Source organism: Talpa occidentalis, unplaced genomic scaffold (assembly GCF_014898055.3).
Source record: "Talpa occidentalis isolate TD23 unplaced genomic scaffold, MPIMG_talOcc4v2.1 talOcc4.11, whole genome shotgun sequence".
Taxonomy (NCBI): domain Eukaryota; kingdom Metazoa; phylum Chordata; class Mammalia; order Eulipotyphla; family Talpidae; genus Talpa; species Talpa occidentalis.
This window is the reverse complement of record NW_023601104.1, coordinates 48,016,501-48,042,120: the sequence shown is the minus strand read 5'-3', so window position 1 is coordinate 48,042,120 and position 25,620 is coordinate 48,016,501. Positions and strand designations below refer to the sequence as shown.

Genomic DNA, 25,620 nt, shown 5'->3' with positions numbered 1-25,620 from the left:
AGAATGAATTACTGGCAGAAAGCTGCACTTTACCAAGAGAAATTTAAAAGGTAGGCCAAAGGGTACTGAGGAAGAAACATCCAGCCAATAAGCTTTAGAGCTATTGAAAACAAAATTGCTACTGCTTCTAATTGGAAATCGCAAAGCATATTGTGCATAATGCTTTCTACCTAAAACCACAGAGATAATAAAGAAAAGTAGCTTGGAACTTTATACTTAGTTGAAGATTATCTTTAATACACAATTTTATCATGTTGGATGAGCATGGTATGTGTGTCTGTGGGCTTACAGAGAAGGAAGAACAAGGGAAAATTACTAGAAAAATTACTGAATGTAATTTCAGTAACTTCAATCTAATCAGACAGGCTTTATGATCTAGCTTAACATGCTGCCACCTTTACACATTTAATTAAAAACTTTCATCTTTCATTTTAATATTTGACACATATTCCTCATTCAGTACTCTAAACTACCCTTATAAAAGATGCCAAAGAGGCAGACACATGTCTTAAGTCAATACTGTTAATACAACTAGTAGTTACCTATAAGCAAGCATATATATATATATATATATATATATATATTCTATGAAATATATGAACCTTGAGGATTAGACAATATACCTAATCACAGAAAAGTTCTCAAGTATAAAAAGACTGCATAGGAGTTTTTATGTGAGTGATCACACAATCATGAGTGAAATAAACAACTGTACTATGTTCAAACATATTAGTTAACTATACAACAAATTAAAAACAAATTTCAAAAAACATGAAAAATCCAAGGTACCTTTCTTACCTATAAAATATAAAAATATCACACTACATAAATCCAGGTATGTTATAGTTGAGCAATTAATTTCTGTTAAATTCTAACTGCAATATATAGTATCTTTTTAAATATCTCAAGTATACATTGATACAGTATTGCAAAGTAAAAATTAATAGCAGATTTTTTCAAAATATTAACACATCACTAAAGTTGAAAAAGTTAATACTAAAGGCATAGAATTCATAGGAAGCATAGGATTTACATCACTAAATAGGTACTTATAGATGTTACTAACCTCGCCTCCTCAGTTTTCTTACCTATAAAATAATGATTAAGAAGACATCCACCTTACAGGATTTTTGTGAGACTAAAGAGCAGTGTGAACTTGTGAAATGTTAATAACTAATAGTTATATAGTACTATATGCCAGGCACTTCCTAAACACTTCACATATGTAAGCTTATTAAATCTTCACAACAACCTTATAAGATAGACGTATAATAATCCTCAACGAAAATGTCTAGGTACAGTAAGGTGAGTAATTTGCCTAAGGTCAGGGAACTGCAAGTGCAAAAACTGGGGAGAAACCCAAAGCAGCATACCTTCAGAGTCCACAGATAATCACAACAGGTTGACTCTCTCCAAAGAGAAAATTAAATCAAATTCCCAGCTCAACATTAGGTATTCCAAATTTAGGGTCTTTCCCCTACTAACAAGACCTCTTTATGCACTGAAACAGGAGAAATAAGCATTCTCACCAAGTAGTTTTTTGCCACACAAGTCAACAATCCAAAATAACACTTCAATTTTAAGTCAGGCAACTGAATATCATAAGCTATAAGAATAACAAAATGATTTTTAACGTGCACCTACTACTTTGAATTCATAGTCTACTTTTTGGTTTTTGTTTTATAAAACCAAGAGCCATGTCTAGTTTAAGGTTTTATATTAATATTAAGTAGCATATTTCAGAGAAACTAGATTTTGGGGTTTTGGTATATTATTTGATTTTTAAGTTATATACTTAAATATATTATATGGAACAGATATAGCCAAAATGCAGTTGAGAAAACAAAGACTCAGGTGCTCAAGCCTAGATGATAATTGGTTCATTAAATGGAAATCAATTATTGATTACAAGGAATACTAAGTAACAAAAGAAGCAATTTTGTGCTTATTTTCTCTTTGTTTTAGCTGTACAGAAGTCTGTGTTTCTATAGTAAATGCAATGTACAGTACTTACTAGAGGCTAACACACATAAAATAGCCAGTTACAAAGTCTTTACTAAGTGCCAGGCATTATGTCAGACATATGACAAATATAACTCTATATTTCAATTATATCTGTAAAGCATTTGTTATTACCATTATATTTCACTGACCTATGAGAGATCCAGTGCCTTGTCCAAGTCCACACAGGTAGTAAGTGAAAAGCTGGGATTCAAATTCATGTTTGCCTGAAACCACAGTCCACAATTTTCCTACCAAATATACCCAAAACTAGTCATGTATCAGAATTACCTGGGGGAACTTATTAACAAAATTGATGGTCAAATCCCAGTAGTAAAAATATCAATTCCCAGAGATTATATCTTATTTAACAAGCTCTCCAGGTGATTCTTATGCAGCAATCTGGCACTGGGCCTAGAAGAGCACTTAAAAACCATCATACCACTTCCCACTGCATCCTCCATGTTCCAACAGGTTTAGTGATTAGATGGTGAGATTATAGGGCCCTAGTTATTGAATTTTAAACTCAAGTAAGTGTTATTAATAGAGTAAGCACTGAATTCTATTTCAGATTGGGAAATACATTTTGGCAAATGGAACCACCATCTGTTCATTCACCACTAAAATGTGGAGTAATCTTAATTTCTCCTTCCCTTCTAATCTGTCTTAAATCTTTCTTTTCCTTTGCCTTTTTGTCTACTAACTAGCGGATTTTACTATCTATGGACACTACTAGCTTGCTACCCACCAGTACCATCTACTGTCACCCTTTATTTTCATAGGCAGAACTCATCTCCCAATAAAAGGTAAGAAAAATCAGATACCCCGACTTTCCCAGCCTCCCTTGCAGCTAATCCTAGTCATAAAAGTTAGGGAATGCCTGATGAAAGTTTTCTTCCATATCAAAAAGAAATAAGGGAACATACCCTTTTTCTGCCTCTTCATGATTGCCTGAGAGCCATCTTGTGACCCTATGGATTAAACCAAGAAAAATGCAGAAATGCAGCCATATAGTTAGGTTGCTTTTTAACCAACTCTGTAACTTCCAGAATTCTTATTATGAAAATAATGAACCCCTACTTTAAAGTACTTTTAATTGACAAGTGAAGATTCATGGACATTGCAAAGCCTCCCTGGTCTCCGTTCTATCTAATTTGCTCTTCATCACTATATATCATACCTTTAAAAAGTAGAGATTTCTATCATGAACCACACACAGGACAAAATCCAAACTCCTGTACACGTCATATGCATCTACTCTATCTTCAGCTGGATTCTCCAAAGGAGAATTTAGGGTAAATACTAAAATTCTCAACATGATCTCTGGGGCTGCCACACTCCCTCTCACATCAACTGCCACCTTACTGCCTTCCTCGGTTCCTCCACTCTCCCTTTCCACCTTTCCACTCAGGGTTTTCTGACACAAAGGTTCTTGATCTTCAGACATTTTATTCCACCTAGAGGGATCAGGGCTGGTAAATGGTGGGGGAGGGGTGAGTTTGAAATATGGAGGGAGAGGAGAAATAAATAAGAATTTGAGGCAATAATAATTATTACCACAAAAAAAAAGTAACAGTAATATGACAAAGAGCAAGGCAAATTTGATTACTATTAATCCCTCAAAGAGTTTTTCCCTCAACACTCAGATTAGGATCAGTACCCTGTTACATGGTCTCTTGACAATGGGATTTCTCCCCTGCGGCACTTAACACAGAAGTACATAAAATGCACTGTCCTGTGCACCACTCTACTTGAAATTCCTACCACAGTATCTGAGTATGTAGTTAATACACACACTTTAAAGAAATGCCTTGGCTTCTCCAGTTTCACAAACTGAATGACAAACTACAGCCATGTGACATAATCAGTAAACCTATATAACTCTACCAGAGCCAAAGCCAAAAGTCACCAAGAGAAACAAGAGAAGTTAACTATCCCACCCCTGCTCCATGAGCCTCAACAACACCCTCTGCCACCTTTGATTGATTACTGCCTGTGTCATATTCCCAGCAGTTTTGTAAGATGTGCATTTAAACAACAGCTGTCTTCCATCTTCCCTATTTAATCACACATAAAAATAAAGCATCATTTATATTATCACAATCATTTCCATGGCAAATATGAAAATGTCACAGCCCTAACTCGAGGCCTACGAGAAGTAGCTTTTCAGGGGTTTTGTCAAAGGCAGATGTTAGCTACTCAAGTTCCATTTATAGGACTTGTTTTCAAGCAAGTCTATTCTTTCCTGATTTCAATTTCCTTCTTTTAACATTATATTAGGCACTCTCTAGATTCTCAAATTTTCCTTTTTCTTTTGATTACTTATAACATCCTTTGTAACATGATACCAAACACCTTTTTCTCCATTATAAAAGCAATTTCTATTACCAAACTACTTTTGCAAAGATCTGATGCTCAAAACATGTAAGTATTATTTATAATGGGGAAAATTATTTTAAAAGAATTGATGTTCACAAGCTCTGTGGTATGACCATTGTAAAGACAAAATTGGGAGATAATTAGCTGAGCAATTTTCGTTAAATGGAGAAAAACAACTAATATTAAGATTTGGCTCCTAAGTACTTGGTTCAATGCCTATGAACCAGTGTCGAGGGAAAGTTCTACACCAGTATTGTTGCAAACATCACTCTTCTTCCAACTATGTCCTCCACCCCCATATCACCCCACCATAGTAGTCTGATCCTTCCTTTGAAACTTAATCCTTTGGAAAAGAAAAGAGACCAGTAATCTAACTAAAAGGCCACTTTGGCATTTAAAAAAAAAGTATACAAATTTCCCCCAAAACATCCTTCTTCTGGATGAATGCCATACTTAGTCATGCACAGCTGGTGTTTGCTCACTAAAATACTCCCTTCATAAACAAGCCCCCTCTATCCTATTATTACTAGCATCTATTAATTTTCAAATTGTCCCGACCATGGCAAAATTTCTATGCTATGCAGTTTTTGGAAATACCATTCTAGTCAATACCCAATTCATCCTGACACAATTTTTTTTAATTCCGCAGAGCTCTCCTAAAACAATAAATCTTACCATTATTTTAAGCCAAATAAAGTAAAGGAAATGGATAGTAAAATAACAAGCAGTCAACTGCTTAAAACCAATGTGCTATATCAATTAGAACATTTAAAACCAGTATCAATTTTTAGGGCCTCCCTGGTGGTGCAAGGGATTAAGCACAACACCGTGAAGCTATCTGCAGCCTTTGCAGCACTTCATCGATCCCCGGCTGGCCAGGGAGCTACCCACATGGCGCAGCAGACCTCCCCTGTCTCGCCGACTGCTCCCCTCCTCAGTATATTTCAGTCAGCCTGCCTGTTCTGTTCCCCACTCTCTCTCTTGTGAATCCTCTCTCCCCCAGCACCTCTTGCCTGTACCCAGTTCTTGGGTGCATAAAATAATAAATAAAATCTTAAAAAAAATTATCAATTTTTAAACTCTATTGATTTAGTAATTTAGTCTTAGAAACTATATATATATGAATATATATACATATTCCTTTACCATAACTTTAAAATGCACTACGAGTTAAAAGATCATTTTGTCAAATTTACTCTTACTTCCCATATGATCTTCAATTCCATAGCCTTAAATACCTATACTCTGAAGACCCCCAAATTTTAACTTCTCTCTGAACTACGGACTTATTCAACATATCCACTATGGTGTCTGTTAGGCTTTTTAAACTTAACAGATGTAGAGAGAACTAATTTTAACCACCAACCTCTCCTTCAGAACTCTATCTCAGGAAATATCTCTATCATTCACACAGTTTCTTAAACCAAAACAAGGAAACTTAAAAAATGAAATAAAATTGGGCCTCCCCTGGTGGCGTAGCGGTTGAGCGCTGGGCTGCGAAGCTGCCCGCAGCCTCTGCAGCGCCGGTTTGATCCCGGCCACCAGCAAGGGTCCCACATGGCGCGCAGACCTCTCCTGCCACCCGCTGCTCCCCTCAGCAGTGTATTTCGACGTTCTACCTGTTCTGCTCCCCACTCTGGCTCTGGTGAATTCTCTCACCCTCCCGCGCTTCTGACTGTACCCCTGTGCTTGTATAAATAAATAAATAAATCTTTAAAAATAAATAAATAAAATAAAATAGAAAACCTGATATATGCTACAACATAGATAAATCTTCAAAGCACTACACTAACTGCAATTTTAAAAAAGTATACAAATATACTCAAAAGGACAAATATTTTATGATTCTACTTATATGCGGTAGCTAGAATACTCAAGTTCATATAGAGACTGAAAGTAATGTGATGATTGCCATGGGCTAGGGGAAGAGGGTATGAGGAGCAGGGAGTTATTATTTGATGTATACATAGTTTCAATCTGGGATGATGACAAGTCCTGGGGAGGAAAGGGGTGATGCACAACAGTATAAAAGGACTTAATGTCACTTAAGTATACACTTAAAAAGCAAATTATTTTACTATACACACACATACACACACACACAAAACAAACCACCAAGGCAGGCTAGCTTTGACTTGTACCCTAGTACTGCTGTGAAGGAGACTTGGAGGAGACAGGTAGAGGAGAGACACACGGGGAGACTGTTCTTGTCAGAGACAGTGGCAGCTGTTATTTTGATAGGTATTTTTGCATCTCTCCTGTCCCAGACTTAACTAACCCCTTTCACCCATCTCTTGTGCTTCCCCACCAGAAGGTACCTTGAATTTGAGGCAAGCTTTTAGGCCTCGATGGCCCCACTTTGGGCCAACCCTATTTGGTTAGGCATTTGCCCACAAGGGGACAGCTAATTTTCAGAACTTTATTAAAAATATCCTTTCTTCTCCTCTCAACCTACACACACTAATTCTGTTAAAGATATATCACACTAAGAGTCTGCTTCCTTTGTCTTTGTACCTATAGATGGCTTGATCCCTTTAGAGCACCCCTTAATAGCTTGGGGTCCCTGGGCAGCCCTTGGTTGCATGCTAAAAGATGCATCATCAAGTCTTTTTTTTTTAAAGATTTATTTACTTATTTATACAAGCACTGGGTACAGTCAGAAGTGCGGGAGGGTGAGAGAATTCACCAGAGCCAGAGCGGGGAGCAGAGCAGGCAGAAGGACCGAAGTACACTGCTGAGGGGAGCAGCAGGTGGCAAGAGAGGTCTGCGCACCATGTGGGACCCTCCTCCGGTGGCCAGGGAGCAGCCAGGGATCGAACCGGCGCTGCAGAGGCTGCAGGCAGCTTCGCAACCCAGCGCTCAACCACTGCACCACCGGGGAGGCACTGCATCATCAAGTCTTCTTGGGACTATCTTCAAAATATTTTTGGAACCTCAGTACTTGTCACAATCTCCAAGGTACATAGTCCAAGCTATCATCTTTAACTTAAACACCTGCATTTGCCACTAGCAAGACTCCCCTCTTTGATTCTGATCTCCCTTCTAAAGATTACCATAAATAAAAATCCTTCCCTAACTTTAGCTACAGATTGGTCATTTTCCTAGAGGGACTGTTAGACATCTATAATACCTGAATACTTGATTACCTTAATTGCTCACAGATGCTTTGAACTTTATGTCTCTGACACCATGACTTAAATCACATTTCACTTGGCAATGGTATAATAAAATAATATCCATGCATTAATTTCTATGACAAGTCCCTCTTCATCACTAAGCAGATAAATAGAGTTTGTTATTCTGTTGCATATATAAGCAATATTTGTTATTCTGTTGCATACATAAGCACAGAGGTTAACAGACAAAATCACAAACCAACAGAATTATGCCAGTCCAAATAAGAATTTCCATTAATGTTTCTTTGTCAAATACTCTATATTTGCATACAATGTTTTAAATAGTCTAACAGAAATATGATAAAGACATCATATTCTCAGATTAGTAAACTGAATTTTTAATCATTTTTTTAAAAATACATATGTAGAGAATAGGGTTAGATGTTATTTTTTATTTAATTCACCAAATAGCCCAAAGGATAAGACTAGATAGAGCCGTGGTCAGTTTCCATGGTGACTAGCAAAGGGGCCCATTACAGTCCAGATAACACTCCAGCACATATTTGAAAGCATGGGTTGTTCCAGGGTTTAGAGAAACCTTTATGTTATCTTTGCTCTATTAAGGAACAATCTAAACAGAGAACAGCCCTTTCCTTATGTAGGGGATCTAGAATCTTCTTCAAAGACAACCTGAGTACTTTCCTACCTCAATTTAAGAATGTTACATTGTTTAAGAGCCACAGGCAATAAACCATCTTGTCATTTATTGCTCTTAGAAAATTCTAGCTTGTTATCTGTCTTGACAGTAATAAAATCATCTTTTAAAGCAACAGCAGGATAGAGTTCTTCCTTCCAGCTCAGATGAAAAATAGGTAGCTGTACCTTATGGCTGACTGAAGAGAATATGCTGCCTGCTCTCTTTAAGCAACCATCTAAGATTTTACCAAAGCACAAAAGATTCTTATGTTCTTTGGGATGACAACAGAAGAGAGGAAAGAGACTTTCTGAAGAAGCTTCTTAAGAACACTCAAAGAAGTAACTATTTAAAACAGCAATCCATTTTCTGTAAAATTGGTTGATGTGGTTAATTTGGCAAAGCATTTGAGAGATGAAGGAAGAAGCAAGAACATGGCGAAAGGTTCAAGCTTATAATTATTTTGTCTTATTATACCAACAATAAATAAAGACTCTTTCATCTGAACACTCATTGACCCATTTCTGCATAGCAATGCTGACCCCAGCCCTTTCACACAGTGCAACTGCCAAAAATGAACTATCACATGTTTCTGACCAAAAAGAAGTAGGCTGGAACAAAATGTAATGTGAAATATTTCAAGGCCAAAATTAAAGCTTTAAAATGCCACAACTGAAAACAATACTTTCTGATTTCAAGTTTATCCTTAAGACAGATGTTGAAGAAACAGTATGAAGACAAAGGGAGAACATATAAGAGGGTGAAAAACAAAAAAAGTATAGGAATGGAATAATATGAAAAGTTAAAGAGGAAACTGAAAGGGAATAATAATATTTCAAATATTAATAATATTTCAAATATAAATTTTGTCATTTGTCATACATGTTTTAACTGAAATAAAAATGGTGAGTGACACAATATAAACTTTTTTTTAAAGATTTATTTATTTATTTATACAAGCATTGGGTACAGTAAGAAGCGCAGGAGGGTGAGAGAATTCACCAGAGCCAGAGCGGGGAAGAGAACAGGCAGACTGATGAAATACACTGCTGAGGGCAGCAGCAGGCGCAGCAGGAGAGGTCTGTGCACCAGGTGGGACTCTCAGCCAGTGGCCAGGGATCGAACCGGCGCTGCAGAGGCTGCGGGCAGCTTAGCAGCCCAGCGCTCAACCGCTGCACCACCAGGGAAGGCCCCAACAATATAAACTCTTTAGAGGTTTTGCTAAGTTTAATTCTCCAAAGGCAAAAATGATTTGATAACTTTACAAATATTTTAGAAAGCCTCAGTAACTTTGGAAAATTCCACCAAAGTGCAATCTATTCTCAACTACTTTGCAAGCATTTAGTAGAATACGTAATGATAGGCCAAGGCACTGGAGATAGATGATTTAAGATGTATTCTCTGATGTTATAGAAGTTACAGACACTCTAATAGCAGGAGATAAACATGAACTAAAAAAGGAAGAAGTGGCATTATTTGAAGGCACTAAGAAGACGTCACAAGGAAGTAATATCCAATATGAAACCTGATGGATGAAAGGAGATGGGCAAAGAGTGCAAGAAAGCGCAAAGGAGTAGTTGAGGCAAAGTCAGGTACAGAGTGGAAATTTAGGTAGAGCTAAACTTTAACAAATAAGCCAAGCAATTTTGACAAAACCTGTATGCAATAAGAACTACCCTACAATCAATATGAGAAACCATTATTTAATTCAATGTGGGAAAGATGAAACAGACAAATTAAGAGGTTACAGAAAATTCTTAAGTGAAAGGTGATAAAATTCTTACACAGGTTCATGATAACATAGAAAAAGAGCTATTTCTCAAATAAAATGGCCAGCACTTACTAAATTACATATAAAAGTTAAGTGAGATGGAGAAAATGAAAGACAAAGATAATGTCAAGGTTTCTGAGTACAACACCAGCAGATCTGATATGATGGTTTTAAAACCAGCCACATATTTTTTTGATATCCCTCCTATCAGAAAGTGAGGTATATATCACATCCTCTTGAATTTGGGCAGGCACATACTACTTCAAATCAGATCTAGTAGCATGACTACTAAGGCGAAGTTACAAAAGGCCATACAACTACCTTCTTAATCACTAGGATACTAACTTGTGGAGTCTTGAGTCACCACATAGGAAGTCAATATATAATGAGGGTGCTATGCTCTGACAAAGCCCATGCAATATGGAGAGGGCAGATAAAGACACTACAATAAACAATCTCAGCTGAGTTCAGCCCTCAAATCATTCTAGTCCAAATCCAAGCATGTGAGTGTATTCCGATAATTCCAGGCCCTATTTATTTGGGTCCTCCTTGATGAAGTCCCAAGCATCATAGAATAAAGACAAGCTATTCCTGCTGTGTTCTGTCCTAATTTCTGTCCCATAGAATCTGTGGGCATAATAAAATGGTTGTTGCTAATCACTAACTGTGGGTAGTTTGTTACACATCAATAAATAAGTGAAATGGGTGATAACATTCAAGTGAATTATTAAGAAATACAGAAACAGGAATTTTAGAGAGGAAGAAAATATATGATGGCTCCATTTCAATAATTTAAATCTGACATATCTGTAAAGCACCAACAAAGACACTGAGTAAAGATATTGAAAAAACAGTATGAAGACAAAGGGAGAACGTATAAGAGGGTGAAAAATAAAAAAAAGTATAGGAATGGAAAAATATGAAAAGTTAAAGAGGAAACTGAAAGGGTCAGAGAAAAAAAGAAGAATCAAGACAGAATGTGGTAAAAGTCAGACAAATAAAGATTCTCTAAGGTGTCAGCACCTGTCAGCAGTATCCAAGGTAGCAAGAAATGGAGCAGAAAGAAGAAAGAAAACAAGTATGTTTGGCAGATAGTCAGTAACTAGGCGAGAAGAGATTGAATAGCATGGTGATAAGATGTCAAATTACAGAAGTGCAGAAATAAATGAAATATATAATAATAAACTGACATAACCAGTGCAGACTATGCTCTCAAATATGGCTGTAGAGAGAAACTAATGAGGAGGTCAGAAGCTCAAGGGGAAGGAAGCAGGGGTAAAAGAAGGTCTGATGATTCATTCAATCACTCAAAAAATACACCTATTTTTCAGTGTATAGAAGTAAGATCAGTTGACCTATAGACCAAGGGGAAGAAATTAATAAAGAAAATTTGAAGATAACTGAAAGAAATTAATGAATTCAAGTCTTTGAAGAGGCATGAAGTGAAAGATCAAGATTCCAGGTAGAAGTATTGGGTCTGATTTTCTCTTTCTCTGAGGCAGAAGGGGAAATTCATGATCATGATACAGAGACACTTGATGAGGGAGAGAATAAAAAAATTAAAAATTAAAAGTCCATTTTTCATGTGGAATAGGTGATAAAATCATGTTCTGAGAGTGAAAAAAACTGGAGTGAGATACAAGGCTTGAGAAAAAGAACATCTGCAGTAAATGAGGAGTGGAGACAAGTCAAAGATTCATCAAATCACACAGAAAACCTGACTCCAACTGGAAATGACAACCTCCCAAATAGTTACTCCGGCTAAATGTTAACCAAGATGAAGACCTGGGTAGGGCTCTTTCAACTGTGTATCTCCATGCCAAGTAGAGTACGTAGGAGATGACAGACCATCAATAAATGAATTAATGAACAAATGATAAAAACCTATATATGAAGGAATAAGAACAAAAGCAATTCATCAGAAATCTTTTCATTGATTACAAGCTGATAATCCCCCAACATGTATGCCTGTATGTATGAATGTATATGTAGATATCACAATTAACAAATATTTATAAGAAAATCCATCAACTGTTATGAATGTTTCCACTTCTTATTCTGAGAAAAATTTTTAGTTTCAGTAAAGACTTTTGCTCTAATTACTAACATAATTTCTGAGGCTCTCCTCAGTTAATGTCAAATTTTATGAATTACAAATACACTTATAAAATCTTTCTCTCACATGGAAACCACCTAAGTATCCACTGACATATGGAATATATTATTCAGCCATAAAAAACAAACAAACAATGGAATCTTACCATTTATAACAACATGGAATGTCTTCTAAGGGCATTATGCTAAGTGTAATAAATTAGACAGAGAAAGCAAATACCATATCATCTCATTTATATATTGAATCTTAAAAAACATTGATAAAAAAAAGCTCATAGAGGGCCTCCCCGGTGGTGCAGTGTCATTGAGCACTGGTTTGTGAAGCTGCCCGCAGCCTCTGCAGCGCCGGTTCAATCCCCGGCTGCTCCCTGGCCACCGGAGGAGGGTCCCACATGGTGTGCAGACCTCTCCTGCCGCCCGCTGCTCCCCTCAGCAGTGTACTTCGTTGGTCTGCCTGCTCTGCTCCCTGCTCTGTCTCTGGTGAATTCTCTCACCCTCCCGCGCTTCTGACTGTACCCAGTGCTTGCATAAATAAATAAAAATAAATCTTTAAAAAAAAAAAAAAGCTCATAGATACAAAGAGTAGACTGGTGATTGCCAATGGTAGGGGGTGGGAGTGGGGGTAAAGTGGGCAAAAGGGGTCAAAAGATACAAACTTGCAATTATAAAATAAGTCATGGAGTTATAATGTACAATGTGGCAATTATAGTTAATACTGCTTACATATGTGAAAGTTGCTAAGAAAGTAGATCTTAAAATTTCCTATGGTGGGCCTCCCCTGGTGGCTCAGGCGGTTGAGCGCCCACACTGTGGGGCTGTCCGCAGCCTCTGTAGCACTGGTTCAATCCTGGCCTGCAAGCGAGGGTCCCACATGGCACAGCAGACCTCTCCTGTCACACCCGCCACTCCCCTCAGTAGTGTGTTTCCTCAGTCTGCCTGTTCTGCTCCCCACTCTGTCTCTGGTGAATCCTCTCACCCTCCCGCACATCTGGCCTGTACCCTAGTTCTTGTATAAATAAATAAATAAATAAATCTTAAAAAAAAAAAAATTTTCCCATAGTAAGAAAAAGAAAATTTTGTAAATTTGTATGGTAAAGGATGTTAATTAGACCTACTATGGTAATCATTCTGCAATATATACTAGTATACACTAATATCAAATCATCGTGCTATGCATCTGATATTAACATGGTCATATGTCAATTACACCTCAATAAAAAAACAGATTTAAAAAACACACTTCTTGGGCCTCCCCGGTGGCGCAGCGGTTGAGCACTGGGTTGCGAAGCTTCTTGCAGTCTCTGCAGCGCAAGTTCGATCCCCGGCCAACAGCGAGGGTCCCACATGGCACGCAGACCTCTCCTGCCAGTCGCTGCTCCCCTCAGCAGTGTACTTTCTTCAGTCTGCCTGTTCTGTTCTCTGCTCTGGCTCTGGTGAATTCTCTCACCCTCCCACGCTTCTGACTGCACCCAGTGCTTGTATAAATAAATAAATCTTTAAAAAAAAAAAAAAACACACTTCTTATCAAAAATTATCTTTGAGTGGAAAACAAAAATAAGCAAAAAGTAATGATTTTGCAATTGTTCCTCCTGGATCTCTTCCCCATTTTCCCTTCTGACTACAAAATAACTACACTTTCGGGCCTCCCTGGTGTTGCAAGGGGATAAGTCTCAGCACTATCAAGCTATCCCCAGCCACTGAAGCATGAGTTCGATCCCCGGCCAGGCAGCTAACCCACATGGAAAGGCGGATCTCTCCTGTCTCACCCGCTGCTCCCCTCAGCAGTGTATTTCAGTAGACCCACCTGTTCTGTCTGCTCCCACTCTGTTTCTGGTGAATCCTCTCAACCCCAGTACCTCTGGCCTACACCCCCAGTTCTTGCATGCATATATAAATAAAACTAAATCTTTAAAAAAAAATTTAAATAACCACATTTTCAACACTAATAGTGTACCCTTCCTCCAGAATGGCTAACTGTAATATTGAAGCAAACTATTTTTTTCATAAGAAGTGTATACTTCCAAGTTACAAGAAAAAATGAATAGTACCTCCCTGGTGGCACAAGGGGTTAAGCACCTCACAGGGGTTAAGCACAGGGGTTAAGCAATTCGCAGGCTCTACAGCACGAGTTCAATCCCAGGTCGGCCAGGGAGCAACCCACTTGGCGCAGCAGACCTCTCCTGACTTGCCTGCTGCTCCCCTCAGCAGTGTATTTCAGTCAGTCTGCCTGTTCTGTTCCCCACTCTGTCTCTGGTGAATCCTCTCAGCTGCTGCATCTCTGGCCTGTGCCCCAGCTCTTGTATGCAAAAATAAATAAATCTTTAAAAAAAAAAGAATAGGTTAACATAATTCCATTATAACACTGACATTATAGAATAGATGAATCCCAACTTTATGAACTGGAACTAAATCATATACATCAGATTTCTCCTATGTAATTGTGCGATGAACACTTTCATCCGTATTTAACCCAATTTCACATCATAATCAATAATGCATGATAATAATATGTTCTAGCTGGCATTTGAAGTACTATAACAAAATAACTCTTATCAACATTAGCACATATTAAAGTGTCAGATACCATTTTAATCTATGTGCTTTATGTGCAATATATAAGTGCTTTACATGCATTTTCTTCCTTTATTACTCACAACTTTAAGAGGCAAACGTCACACAGTTTGCAAGAAGAAAAGCTAGAATCAAGTCCAGTTCTATCACCAAAAACACTAGATTGTTAACTTCTGCACACATAACCATTAATAAAGAAAACCACAGTGTTTAAATGGTGGCACACAATACATTCTGTTCCAAGTGTATTAGACTTTTCAAAAAACAAAACCTAAATATTGAATTAAAGCTTCCTAGTTTTTCCTAACATGATCAGAGAACTTCAAAGGTTTAAGATAATCTTAATTATATTTAAAGAGCCACACATAATAATTTGTGGAAAAAAGCAGAACATCTAAGTGTAAAGACATTATGCAATCATGGGAAAAAATAAATATTTTGAGATAAACTTCAATGGAAAAAAATATAATCAAAGAAAACAAACTCTTTGAAGATAATGTTACTTCCTTTTCTATCTTTAAGTCCAATTAAAAGTCTAATGTTCCATTCCAGCAATGGAAAATACGTAAAAAGGTTTGCTAAATAGTCAATAAGTAAAACGTGTACCAATTTTTACTTTAAAATATTATTTACAAAAGCTTGTATTAAGCTACCAATACTAAAAAGTGATTTAAAACTTGCTATGTGTCAGCCATTTTGCTGAGCACTTCACATACATTTTCCTATTTGATTTTAATTACTTCATTTGCTCAAGAAAAAAGGTACGATGCAGCAATGAACAAATTATAGACAATTTACTCGACACTACTTAGAATTTGCCATATATATGTCACACATTGTTTTCATAGCTGTGTATATATATTTCATACATATTTCACTGTCATCACCAATATTTACCATGTGTCTACTATGAATGGCCAATGAGCTAGGCACTGAGGGTGGAAATAAATGAACAAAACCAAGATCATTGCCCCCAGAAGGCTCACAGACTAGCACAGGAGATAAACAAGTAAACATTTTTTCTTAATAGTGTAGGCAGTATTAAGATACATTTGTTAGATTACTCCTTTCTGTCTTTAAAATTCTTGGACATCATCAAATAAGCATCATAATTTCCACTTCCACTGACATCATATCTAAGTCATTTTCCCAACAAGCCTGAATAGCTGTGGAAGCTCTTCATTGGAAGTTTGAACTTTAAAACAAGTGGTTAGTTTGAGAAGCCATTTTGAGCAATGCATAAGGTTTACAGACTGTATGGTAATGAGAGTTCCCAACACTGAGCATTCCAAACGCTTTTGAGTTGTCACATATGCCACCATGAAGGACGTGAATGCCATGAATGCAAGCCACACAAGGTGGTTTATTAATGGTTATGTGTGCAGAAGAGTTGTGGAATAAAAGAGGATTGTGCCAGAAGAAGGTTCTTAAAGACTCATGCCTACCTTACCTGTGAAAAAGATTTTTGCTGGTGGCATTAAAGAAAACACTAAACAGCATTACCTACGAGATTATTTTGAACAGTGTGGAAAAACTGAAGTGACTGAAATCATGACTGATGGAGGCAATGGCAAGAAGAAAGGTTTTGCTTATGTAACCTTTGATGATCTTGATTCTATAGGCAAGAATGTCATTCAGAAAAACTATAATGGGAATAGCCACAACCATAAAGAAAGGAAAGCTAAGCAAGAGATAGCAAGTACTTCATCCAATCAGGGGTCAAAGTGGTTCTGGAAACTTTAGTGGTAGCCACGGAGATGGATTTAGTGAGAACGACTACTTGGGTTGTGGAGGAAACTCCACAAATCAAGGTGGCTTCTATAATAGCTATGGTGATGTTGAACATGGTAGCAGTGGGGATAGCTATATAGATTTGATAATGGTGGTGGTTGAGGAGGCAGCCCCTGGTTACTCTGGAGAAAGCAGAGGCTACAGAAGTAGTAGACAGGGTTACAGAACCAGGGCAGTGGTTACAGTGCAGTGGCAGCCCTGACAACTATAACAACAGAAGAGGTGGAAGCAGTTTTGGCAGTGGGAGTGGAAGCAGTATTGGAGCTGGTGGAAGCTACAGTGATTTGGGCAATTAAATAATCACTCTTCAAATTTTGGACCCATGAAAGGAGGAAACTTTGGAGATAGATGCTCTGGGCCCCTTTGGTGATGGAGGCCAGTACCTTGCCAAACCACAAAACCAAGGCTTCCAGCAGCTATAGTAATTATGGAAGTAGGAGGCAGTTTTAATTAACTGCCACTTAGCAGAAGTGGAGAATCAGAGAAATGATAGGGAAGCTACAGGTTATGACCAATTTGTGAACTCAGCCAAGCACAGTGGTAGTAGGGCCTAGCTGCTATAAAGAAGTTATGTTTTAAACAATACTCATGTACAGGCAAAACTTGATGACTGTATTTATGACTAATGTTATAACAGGTTATTTTAGTTTCCATTTTATGGAAAGTGTAAAACATCCCAACAAAGGATATTAATGTAGATTGCTCTTTTTTGCACCCATACTATTGATTGCTAAATGCAATAGTCTGATACTGAATAAATATCTTTTAAAAATAACAGTATGGAAAGTGTTAAGGCCTTTCCTCAAAACATCACAGCAAAGAGGAAGTGGGGATCACCTCACAAAAGACACTTAATAAGGATCTGAATGAGTTAGTGACATTAAGAAATGAAATGAGAGGAAATATTCTAGAAAACTTTTAATGGTAGAAGCAGCAGAAACAGTTGCCTAACTTGAAGGTAAAAGGAGCTCCATAACCCCATAGAACAAAGACAGTTCTTTATAGAGAAGAAGAGTTTGCTTTTACATGTGTCAGGTTTGAATGTAAACATGGAGAGATAATTGGGCTGGTGATGCATTTGGAATCCAGGACACATACATGGTAGTAACTGGGGCAGTAAGAAAAGATGAAATTATTTAGCAAAGAATATAAAATGAGAAAAGGGCCAAGTAGAATCATTGTCTTTTAAGAAGCAGGAAAAGAATAGTGTATAGACCACTAAATCATCAGACCTCTCATCCTACAACACCCCTCAAAAAACAAAGCAAAACAAAACTTTGCACTGATATCTGAGATATCTGCCCATGCACTCAATTTACCCCACAGCAAACATGTATTGTATATTTCCTAAGTCATAAAGCCCATGCTAGCTGCTAAGGGTAGCCAAGGTAAAGACCACATACTTGTTCATCATAAGACTCTAACTAAAATAGTAGCAATATGACAAGTATTAAAAGCACAGGATCCAGGTTGGTATTCAAATCTTATTTCTACCATTTACTGCCTGTGTGATCTTGAGTGAAATAGTTAGTTTCCAGTTGCTTCTTCTTCCTCATCTACAATCGGGTAATTAATAGTGTGTACTCCCATTTGGTTGCTGTGAAGAGTAAATGAGTTAAGTACCAAGTTATGAGCACCAGTGCTTGACATATAATGTTTTATGAATGTTAGTTATATTAGCTGTTATTATTTCTGTTTTAAAATATTTATTTATGCATACAAGAACTGGGGTGTAAGCCAGAGATGCAGGGGGTAAAGGATTCACTAAAGAGAGTGGGGAGCAGAACAAGCAGATCTACTGAAATACACTGCTGAGGGGAGCAATGGGCGAGATAGGAGAGGTCTGCTGCGCTATGTGGGTCAGCAACCTGGCCGGCTAGGGATCGAACTTGTGCTGCTGTGGCTGGCGATAGTGTGATAGCACTGTCTTTAAGCCCTGTGCCACCAGGGAGGCCCTGTTATCATCATTTCTATGGAATGGCCACCTAGGTCAAATAATAGAAATAAACAGTACTACTTAATTTCAAAGATGGAAAAGCACTCTCACTTGAGGGGAGTTCAGGATACATTTGTCCTAAGGAGCAAGGTTAGCTTATACAGTGCCTCTGTGTAAATTAGACTGCAGCCTGCAGGGGCACATGAAGAAAAGGATAGTCTGGATTTCTGTCATCATTCAACCCCTTCCACAAGCACTCTTGGGGAGATAAAAGCAGCATCATCATACATGGCCTGAAAGATAAGACATATACACTTGAAAGGTGAAGAGAATGCTCCAATAGAAATGTAGAAGAAAGGTTATAGCTATCAAGAATATGTTCCGTTCAGCTGGAACTGGCAATGGAAAGTAACCCAGATTGCTAGAGCACAGGAATCATTTAGAAGTATAGCTGAAAATAAACCCAGAAAGGCAAATGGAAATCAGATCATAGAAGATCTTGAACACCAGCAAAGATATTCAAGCATGACATTGAGCAGGAAAGGAATGATTCCAACAGTGCTCTAAGTAAGAGTAATCTAGCATTATGTACTGAGTAGACCTGACACAAACAGCTAGTCTTTGATCTTGTGAGTTCCTCAAAGGCAGGGTGTATATGACTAATTATTTCTGGATCCTCCAAACTAACATAAGTGCTTGGGCTGGAGTATAACTGAAGTAGAAGTCACTAAATGAGCCAAACAGAAATAACATGAGCCTTAATTACAATGGGAATAGTGGAAATAGAAAAATGCATACTGGAAAAATATTGCAGAGCTAGCTGGGAAATGTTGCAAAGATAGCGTAGACTCAATAATGACTATAAAATTGATAAATACCACATGCACACATTACAGGTTCTGTGAAAAACAAATACAGTATGTTCATAAAAATGCTTTAAAAAAAAAAAAAAAGCCTGATTTTCCCTAGAATAAGAGCTAGTTATCTTAGATAAATGCACCACTGTATTTGACCTTGGATATAGTTCTACATTGTAAGATATTTATTTCTCTTTGGTCTTCACTAGATTATAAAACTGTAAGATTACACAGTGTGTCTACTCTGTTATGAAGCACAATAAAACCTTATTAAGTTTTGCTTTAATTCACACCTCATTCAAAGATGAAACTATTATTGAACCTATTTCAACCACACAACAACAAAATACACACACACAAATGCAAACACAGATATAAACAAACTTAAAGTGCCATTAGCATTAGTTTGTTGAACTGAAATAAATTCACTTAGGAAACTCTGAGGCCTTATCAAGTTTCCAGTAGCCTTTATGTTTCCCTCTCCCAGTCTCAGTGCTCATCCCATTGTGATTAATTTTATACTATAGAACAATGAGATCTACAATAAGGGTTATTAAGAAGATGGGGAGGAAGAATCAAGAAACATGGCTGTCAATATATATGATCAATGGTTGCCAGTAAATGTTTTAAAACCAGCTCATTTTCAGTATTTGCTAATTTTCATTTGTTTTAGATACTCCTATCATGAACTATACCAAGCTAACAAGGTATCAACTGGTTTGCAAAAGGCCCAAAAATTTAACAATTGGCTCTCAGAAGGCAGCAGTCAGTTCCAACACACCACTGGACACAATACTAGATGCATGGCATACATGATCCCAAAATTCTGCTCTGAAATACTGCTACCCATGTCCCCAAGGAAAGTACAAAAGACAAGGGAAAACCCACACTTTACCTTTACCTCAATCCACCAAGTAGTCTTCCTTTGAACTGGGCTTATGATACATTCCAGAAATTCCTCTTGCCTAGGCCAATGACATCCAAACTTTTTTGATCACACACTTTAACACATTTCAACCACTAAAAAATGTTTAAACACACATCCCTTCCCTCTCTCTCTCTCTCTCTCTCTATATATATATATATATATATATGATTATAAATTATGCTAGAACTGCAATACTAACATGGTATAAATTACAAAGGATATACAAAAAACACAATTTTTTAAAGATAAGATTAAAATTAATACAAATAGAAAAAGTTCTCACAGCCCAAAGAACTATCTTATATACTGCCTCCCCCAGAGTTTACACAACCTTGTTTAGAAAAAAATTTTTTTTTAAAGATTAATTTATTTATTTATACATACAAGCACTGGGTACAGTCAGAAGTGTGAGAGGGTGAGAGAATTCACCAGAGCCAGAGCAGGGAGCAGAGCAGGCAGAAGGACTGAGGTACACTGCTGAGGGGAGCAGCGGGCGGCAGGAGAGGTCTGCACGCCATGTGGGACCCTCCTCCGGTGGCCGGGGAGCAGCCGGGGATCGAACTGGCGCTGCAGAGGCTGCGGGCAGCTTCGCAACCCAGCGCTCAACCGCTGCGCCACCGGGGAGGCCCCATGTTTAGAAAATATTAAAGCCATATCAAGGGTAAAATGAATAACTTCTGGACCTATTTTCCCTAGTCCTACAACTTAATCAAATTAGATTGTTCCTCTCCAAGTCTAAAAAAGAGCAAACACCAACCCATGGAAAAGATAGAACAGAAGAGTTATTCACAAGTCTTAAGCAAATTTGGCCTAATGAGAAATAGGTCAAAGATCCCTTCTTAAAATACAACTCCATGGAATAAGACTCCATGGCCAGAGAGGTTCCAGGAGACCATGCTAAATGGAGTACTTAAAGACATAAATCATAAATCAACACACCCCAGAACTTTGTCCCAATAAATGTCCTTGTACCTAAACCATCTGAATAAAAAAAAATAGGCAAACAGAAAGGCTGAAAGGAAGCCTGAATTTCCTCTAAAAAATGAAATGTTTCCTCTAAATAAGATAATATGAAGAAAGTCTTAAATTGGGAAGTACAGAGTATAAGACTACACCATATACATATAAATATAGAAAAGATATAGTCTTCTTTTCTATATGCAGGCAATCCTCTGGCAGATTGCTCAACCCTGAGACGGCCTCATCGTCTACTGCTGTGCTGGTCCGCAGCACAGATCACAATTTTAACAGGCTGCTGTCTAATTAAAAGTACTATTAATCAAGAAAATTATATAAAAATCATCTTTCTTAAGTATATATAAATTAATTAGAGAGGACAAGACAGTAGCCAATCAAATGGTTATAGTATATCATATTATGTCATACTATCTTTGAATTATCATAATAAGCTGCTCAAATTTCTGGACTATTTTCTTCCTGATTTCCATACTAACTGCTACAATATATCAAGAACAAAAAGGAAAAAAAACCCTCATCAGGATGGCAGGATACTGAAACCTTCCTGAAGATTACAAATAAGTTTAAAACTTCATAAGGATGCTGAATATTTTCTGAAAAAGCAGTCTAGAAATAGTCTTGTTGCTTCCTTTTTTGTTGCCAATTTGCCTGTCACATACAAAAAGCAATAAAAATGAAGCTCTACCTCTACCTCTTGCTACCTGAAAGAAAAAAAGAAAACAAGAAATTTCCTGAGCTACCACCTCATCAAAAAAAGCAACATTTAACATGAAAGACTCAACCTTTTTTTTTGTTTTTTTTTTTTTTTTTGTGGGATCCTCACCGGTGGCCGGGGATCGAACTGGCACCGCAGAGGCTGCAGGCAGCCTCGCAAACCAGCGCTCAACCGCTGTGCCACCAGGGAAGGCCCAAGAATCAATCTCTTTTGAAAAATATTCTTTTTATCCTTTGATCCTTTATCACACAGTTGCCACACAAAGTCTTAGGATTGAAAGGTTTGACTAAAATGATAGCCAATTAACACACCCCACACCAACAAATTTCTCTACATTCCCTCCCCACCACAGAATTTTCCCCATTTCTTCCTTTAAGGAAGTAAAGACCCTTCTCCAGGGTAAATAAGTGCCCTAACAAAAATATTTTCCTAACGTATTACTGGCTTTAACTTTAATAAGGCTCCCTAAACACACACTGATAATCTCCCTTCTCTTCAAGTTCTCTTCAAGTTCCCATTGAACCAAAAGAAAAAAATTATTTAAAAACTACTAAATAAAAATCATAAATACATTAGAAGACAAAATTTTAATTAGCAGTTTAGTTTTAAAAAACCTCCAGATCCAAGGTTCTCAACTATCCTACATCAAAATCACCTAGAAGACTGGTTAAAACATATATTGAGGGGCTTCACCACCAGGATTTCTAATCCAGTAGGTCTGAGGCAGGGCCCCAAGATTTTGTAAATCTAACAGGTTCCCAAGTGCTACTGATTTTGCTGATCTGAGGATCATATTCTAAGAGCCAACAAAGTAAATAGAGATCAAGAGAAACATTTTTTTAAAAAGATTTATCCATTTACACAAGAACAGGGGTACAGGCCAGATGTGCAGGAGGGTGAGAGGATTCACCAGACACAGAGCATGGAACAGAACAGGCAGACAGAAGAAATACACTGCTGAGGGGAGCAGCGGGCAAGACAAGAGAGGTCTGCTGTGCCATGTAGGTCTCTCCCCAGCCAGCCGGGGTTGAACCCGCGCTGCAGAGGCTGCGGACAGTTTCACAGCACTGCACTCAACCTGCTGCACCACCAAGAAGGCCCAAGAGAAACATTTTTTAGTAATTCCAATTAGAGCAGAGATTAAAAAGTTTAGTACAAGTAATTTTTTTAGAGGACAACAATTGGAAAAATAAAAATAGTTCTGGAAATCTGGGAAAATTTTCCAATTTAAGAAAAAACCTAAATAATAACTAAAACCCAATACAATAATGTGAAAAATAGTCTAAGACATCTCCCAAAACACAGAGCAAAAGACAAAGAGTTGGAAACTATGAGAGAAAAATGAGTAAGTTCAAAGAGTCAATATCTACCTAATATATTTCTGGAGAAAGAACAAATACATCGCAAAGAGTAATCAATGAAGAAATTTTCCCTAAGCTAAAAAAGGTTCAAACGTTGATACTGCTTGGCCAATTTCCAAGCAGGTAAAAATTTGTAAAGCAACAATTAGACACATTTTTGTGACACTTATAACCTTAAAATAAATAATATCCTAAAAGCTTGGGGGCAGGGGAGAATAAGACATAAGGTAATAGAAATATAACCAGACTAGCATCAGACATTTCAACAGCACACTTGAAAAAATGGAACACTGTTTTCAAGTTACGAAGAGGAAATTATTTTGAATCTAAAATTCTACATCTAGTTAAACTTTCAAAAAACAAGGCAAATAAAGAATCAAGAAAATTTACTTCCTCATGTATTAGTATCCTACTTCTATAAAAAAAATTGTCACAGAAGTCCAAAATGGGTTTCAGGTGCTGGCAGGAGCCTTTTAGAGGCTCTCAGGAAGAGTCCACTTCCTTGCCTTTTTTAGCTTCCAGAGGCTGCCTGAATTCCTTAACCCGTGGTCTCTTTTCATTTTTATTAAATATAACCAATACTTATAGCAGCATTTTGAGTTCCATAAAGGCATGCAATTGATTAAAGCTACACACTAGGCTTCAGATACAGAAAATGAAAAACATCAATATGCTCTTTATCGTTACCTTAAAAAACATTTTAATAAATTAACATTTTATTTATAAATACCTACCGAATCATTCGCTGATAGTGCAAGAGCAAGGTTCACTGCAAAAAACAAACAAGTAGTTAAATGTAGTGACTTTCCTAAAAGGTGAATTCATTTTGCTTTTTAATATTTTCAATGTAATACACAGAGAACAGAAATTTTTAATGTATCTCCCTTACTTAATAAAAATAAGAACATGGAAATGTAGAAAGTAAAAAAGACAAAAAAGAAAGCAATATTCCAACATAATAGATACCTGTCCCAAAATTAACATTTTAAATAACCCATTTATAATCTGTTACAATTTCATTTAAATAAACTAGTTTTTCAAAACAATGTTAAGGTATAAATAGTTCAATTATTTTCAGAAACATATTTTACAGAAAAAGAATTATCTTTTAAAAAATTAAAATGGATATGATCATATTGTCTTTTTTTTTTATAGAGGCATGTTTATGTGTTTATTTGTTTGTTTGTTTATACATGCACTGGGTACAGTCAGAAGCGCGGGAGGGTGAGAGAACTCACCAGAGCCAGAGCGGGGAGCAGAGCAGGCAGAAGGACCGAAGTACACTGCTGAGGGGAGCAGCGGGCGCAGGAGAGGTCTGCGCGCCATGTGGGGCCCTCCTCCAGTGGCCGGGGAGCAGCCGGGGATCGAACCGGCGCCGCAACCCAGCGCTCAACCGCTGCGCCACTGGGGAGGCCCTGATCCTATTGTCTTTTAAAGGTAAGTGTCGACTAAAAATGATGCTGAGGTTGTTTCCTTTATAGTAGTTAAGAATGTAAACTTCAAGACTGACCTAGTTCAATTCCTGATCTACCACTTTCTATTACGTAAATTTGAGTAGGAAATTTTACTCCCTGCTTGTGTTCTCTATAAAATGAGAGTATTTGTATTTCATAATTGTTTTAACAATTAAATTAAATACCTTAAGTAAAGTACTTAGCCTTGGCATGACACTTTGGTAAATTAATTTTTACAAAATAGAAAGTAATTCTGAATTTCAAAAACATCACAAGGTTAACATAATCCAGCTTTTAAGCACAAACTTTTTGTGAATGATGCATTTTAGTATTTAATGTATGCATTTAGTCTTTCTGCATTTATACAACATAATTACAGAACAAATGTCATCATTCTAATGCAAAATACCTCTAGCATACATATTTAAGCAGGAAGTATTTTGTGTTAGAGTGGGAGATGAATAAATACATGTAATACCAACAGTTACACAGAGATGCAGATTAAAACTACAAGATACCACCTCACACCTGTGCGAATAACACATACTAAAAAGACCCCCAACAAGTGCTGGAGAGGATGTGGAAAAAAGGGAACCCTGTTACACTATTGGTAGGAACGTGAATTGGTGAAACCATTATGGAAAGCAATCTGGATTTATCTTAAAAAATAAATAAAGAAATACCATATAACCCAGCAATCCCACTCTTGGGCAGATAGCCACAGAATATGAAATTATAAACAAACAAAAAAATCCCCACATGTTTTACAATATTCATGTCAGCATTATTTACAATAGCTAAGGCATGAAGCAGTCTAAGTTTCCTTCAACAGACAAATGGATCAAAATGATGTGGTATATACATATACCATGGAGTATAATATAGCCAAAAGAAAGGATGAAATGCAGCCATTTTCAACAAAATGGAGGGAATTTGAGAGAATTATATACAGC

The 25,620-nt window shown here is 37.2% G+C and overlaps 1 protein-coding gene across 5 annotated transcripts in view; it reads right to left on the bottom strand.

The window, feature by feature from the left end:
• The window catches only part of NUBPL (NUBP iron-sulfur cluster assembly factor, mitochondrial), a 235,721-nt gene that overhangs the window by 207,861 nt on the left and 2,240 nt on the right, over positions 1 to 25,620 (bottom strand). For all 5 annotated transcript variants that reach the window (XR_008549746.1, XR_008549748.1, XR_008549747.1 and 2 more), the window contains exon 3: positions 23,948 to 23,982. Coding sequence is in view for 2 of the 5 variants with exons in the window: in XM_037503190.2 (XP_037359087.1) it covers positions 23,948 to 23,982 (35 nt within the window). In the remaining 3 variants the exon portion in view is untranslated. The remainder of the gene's footprint in view (positions 1 to 23,947; positions 23,983 to 25,620) is intronic.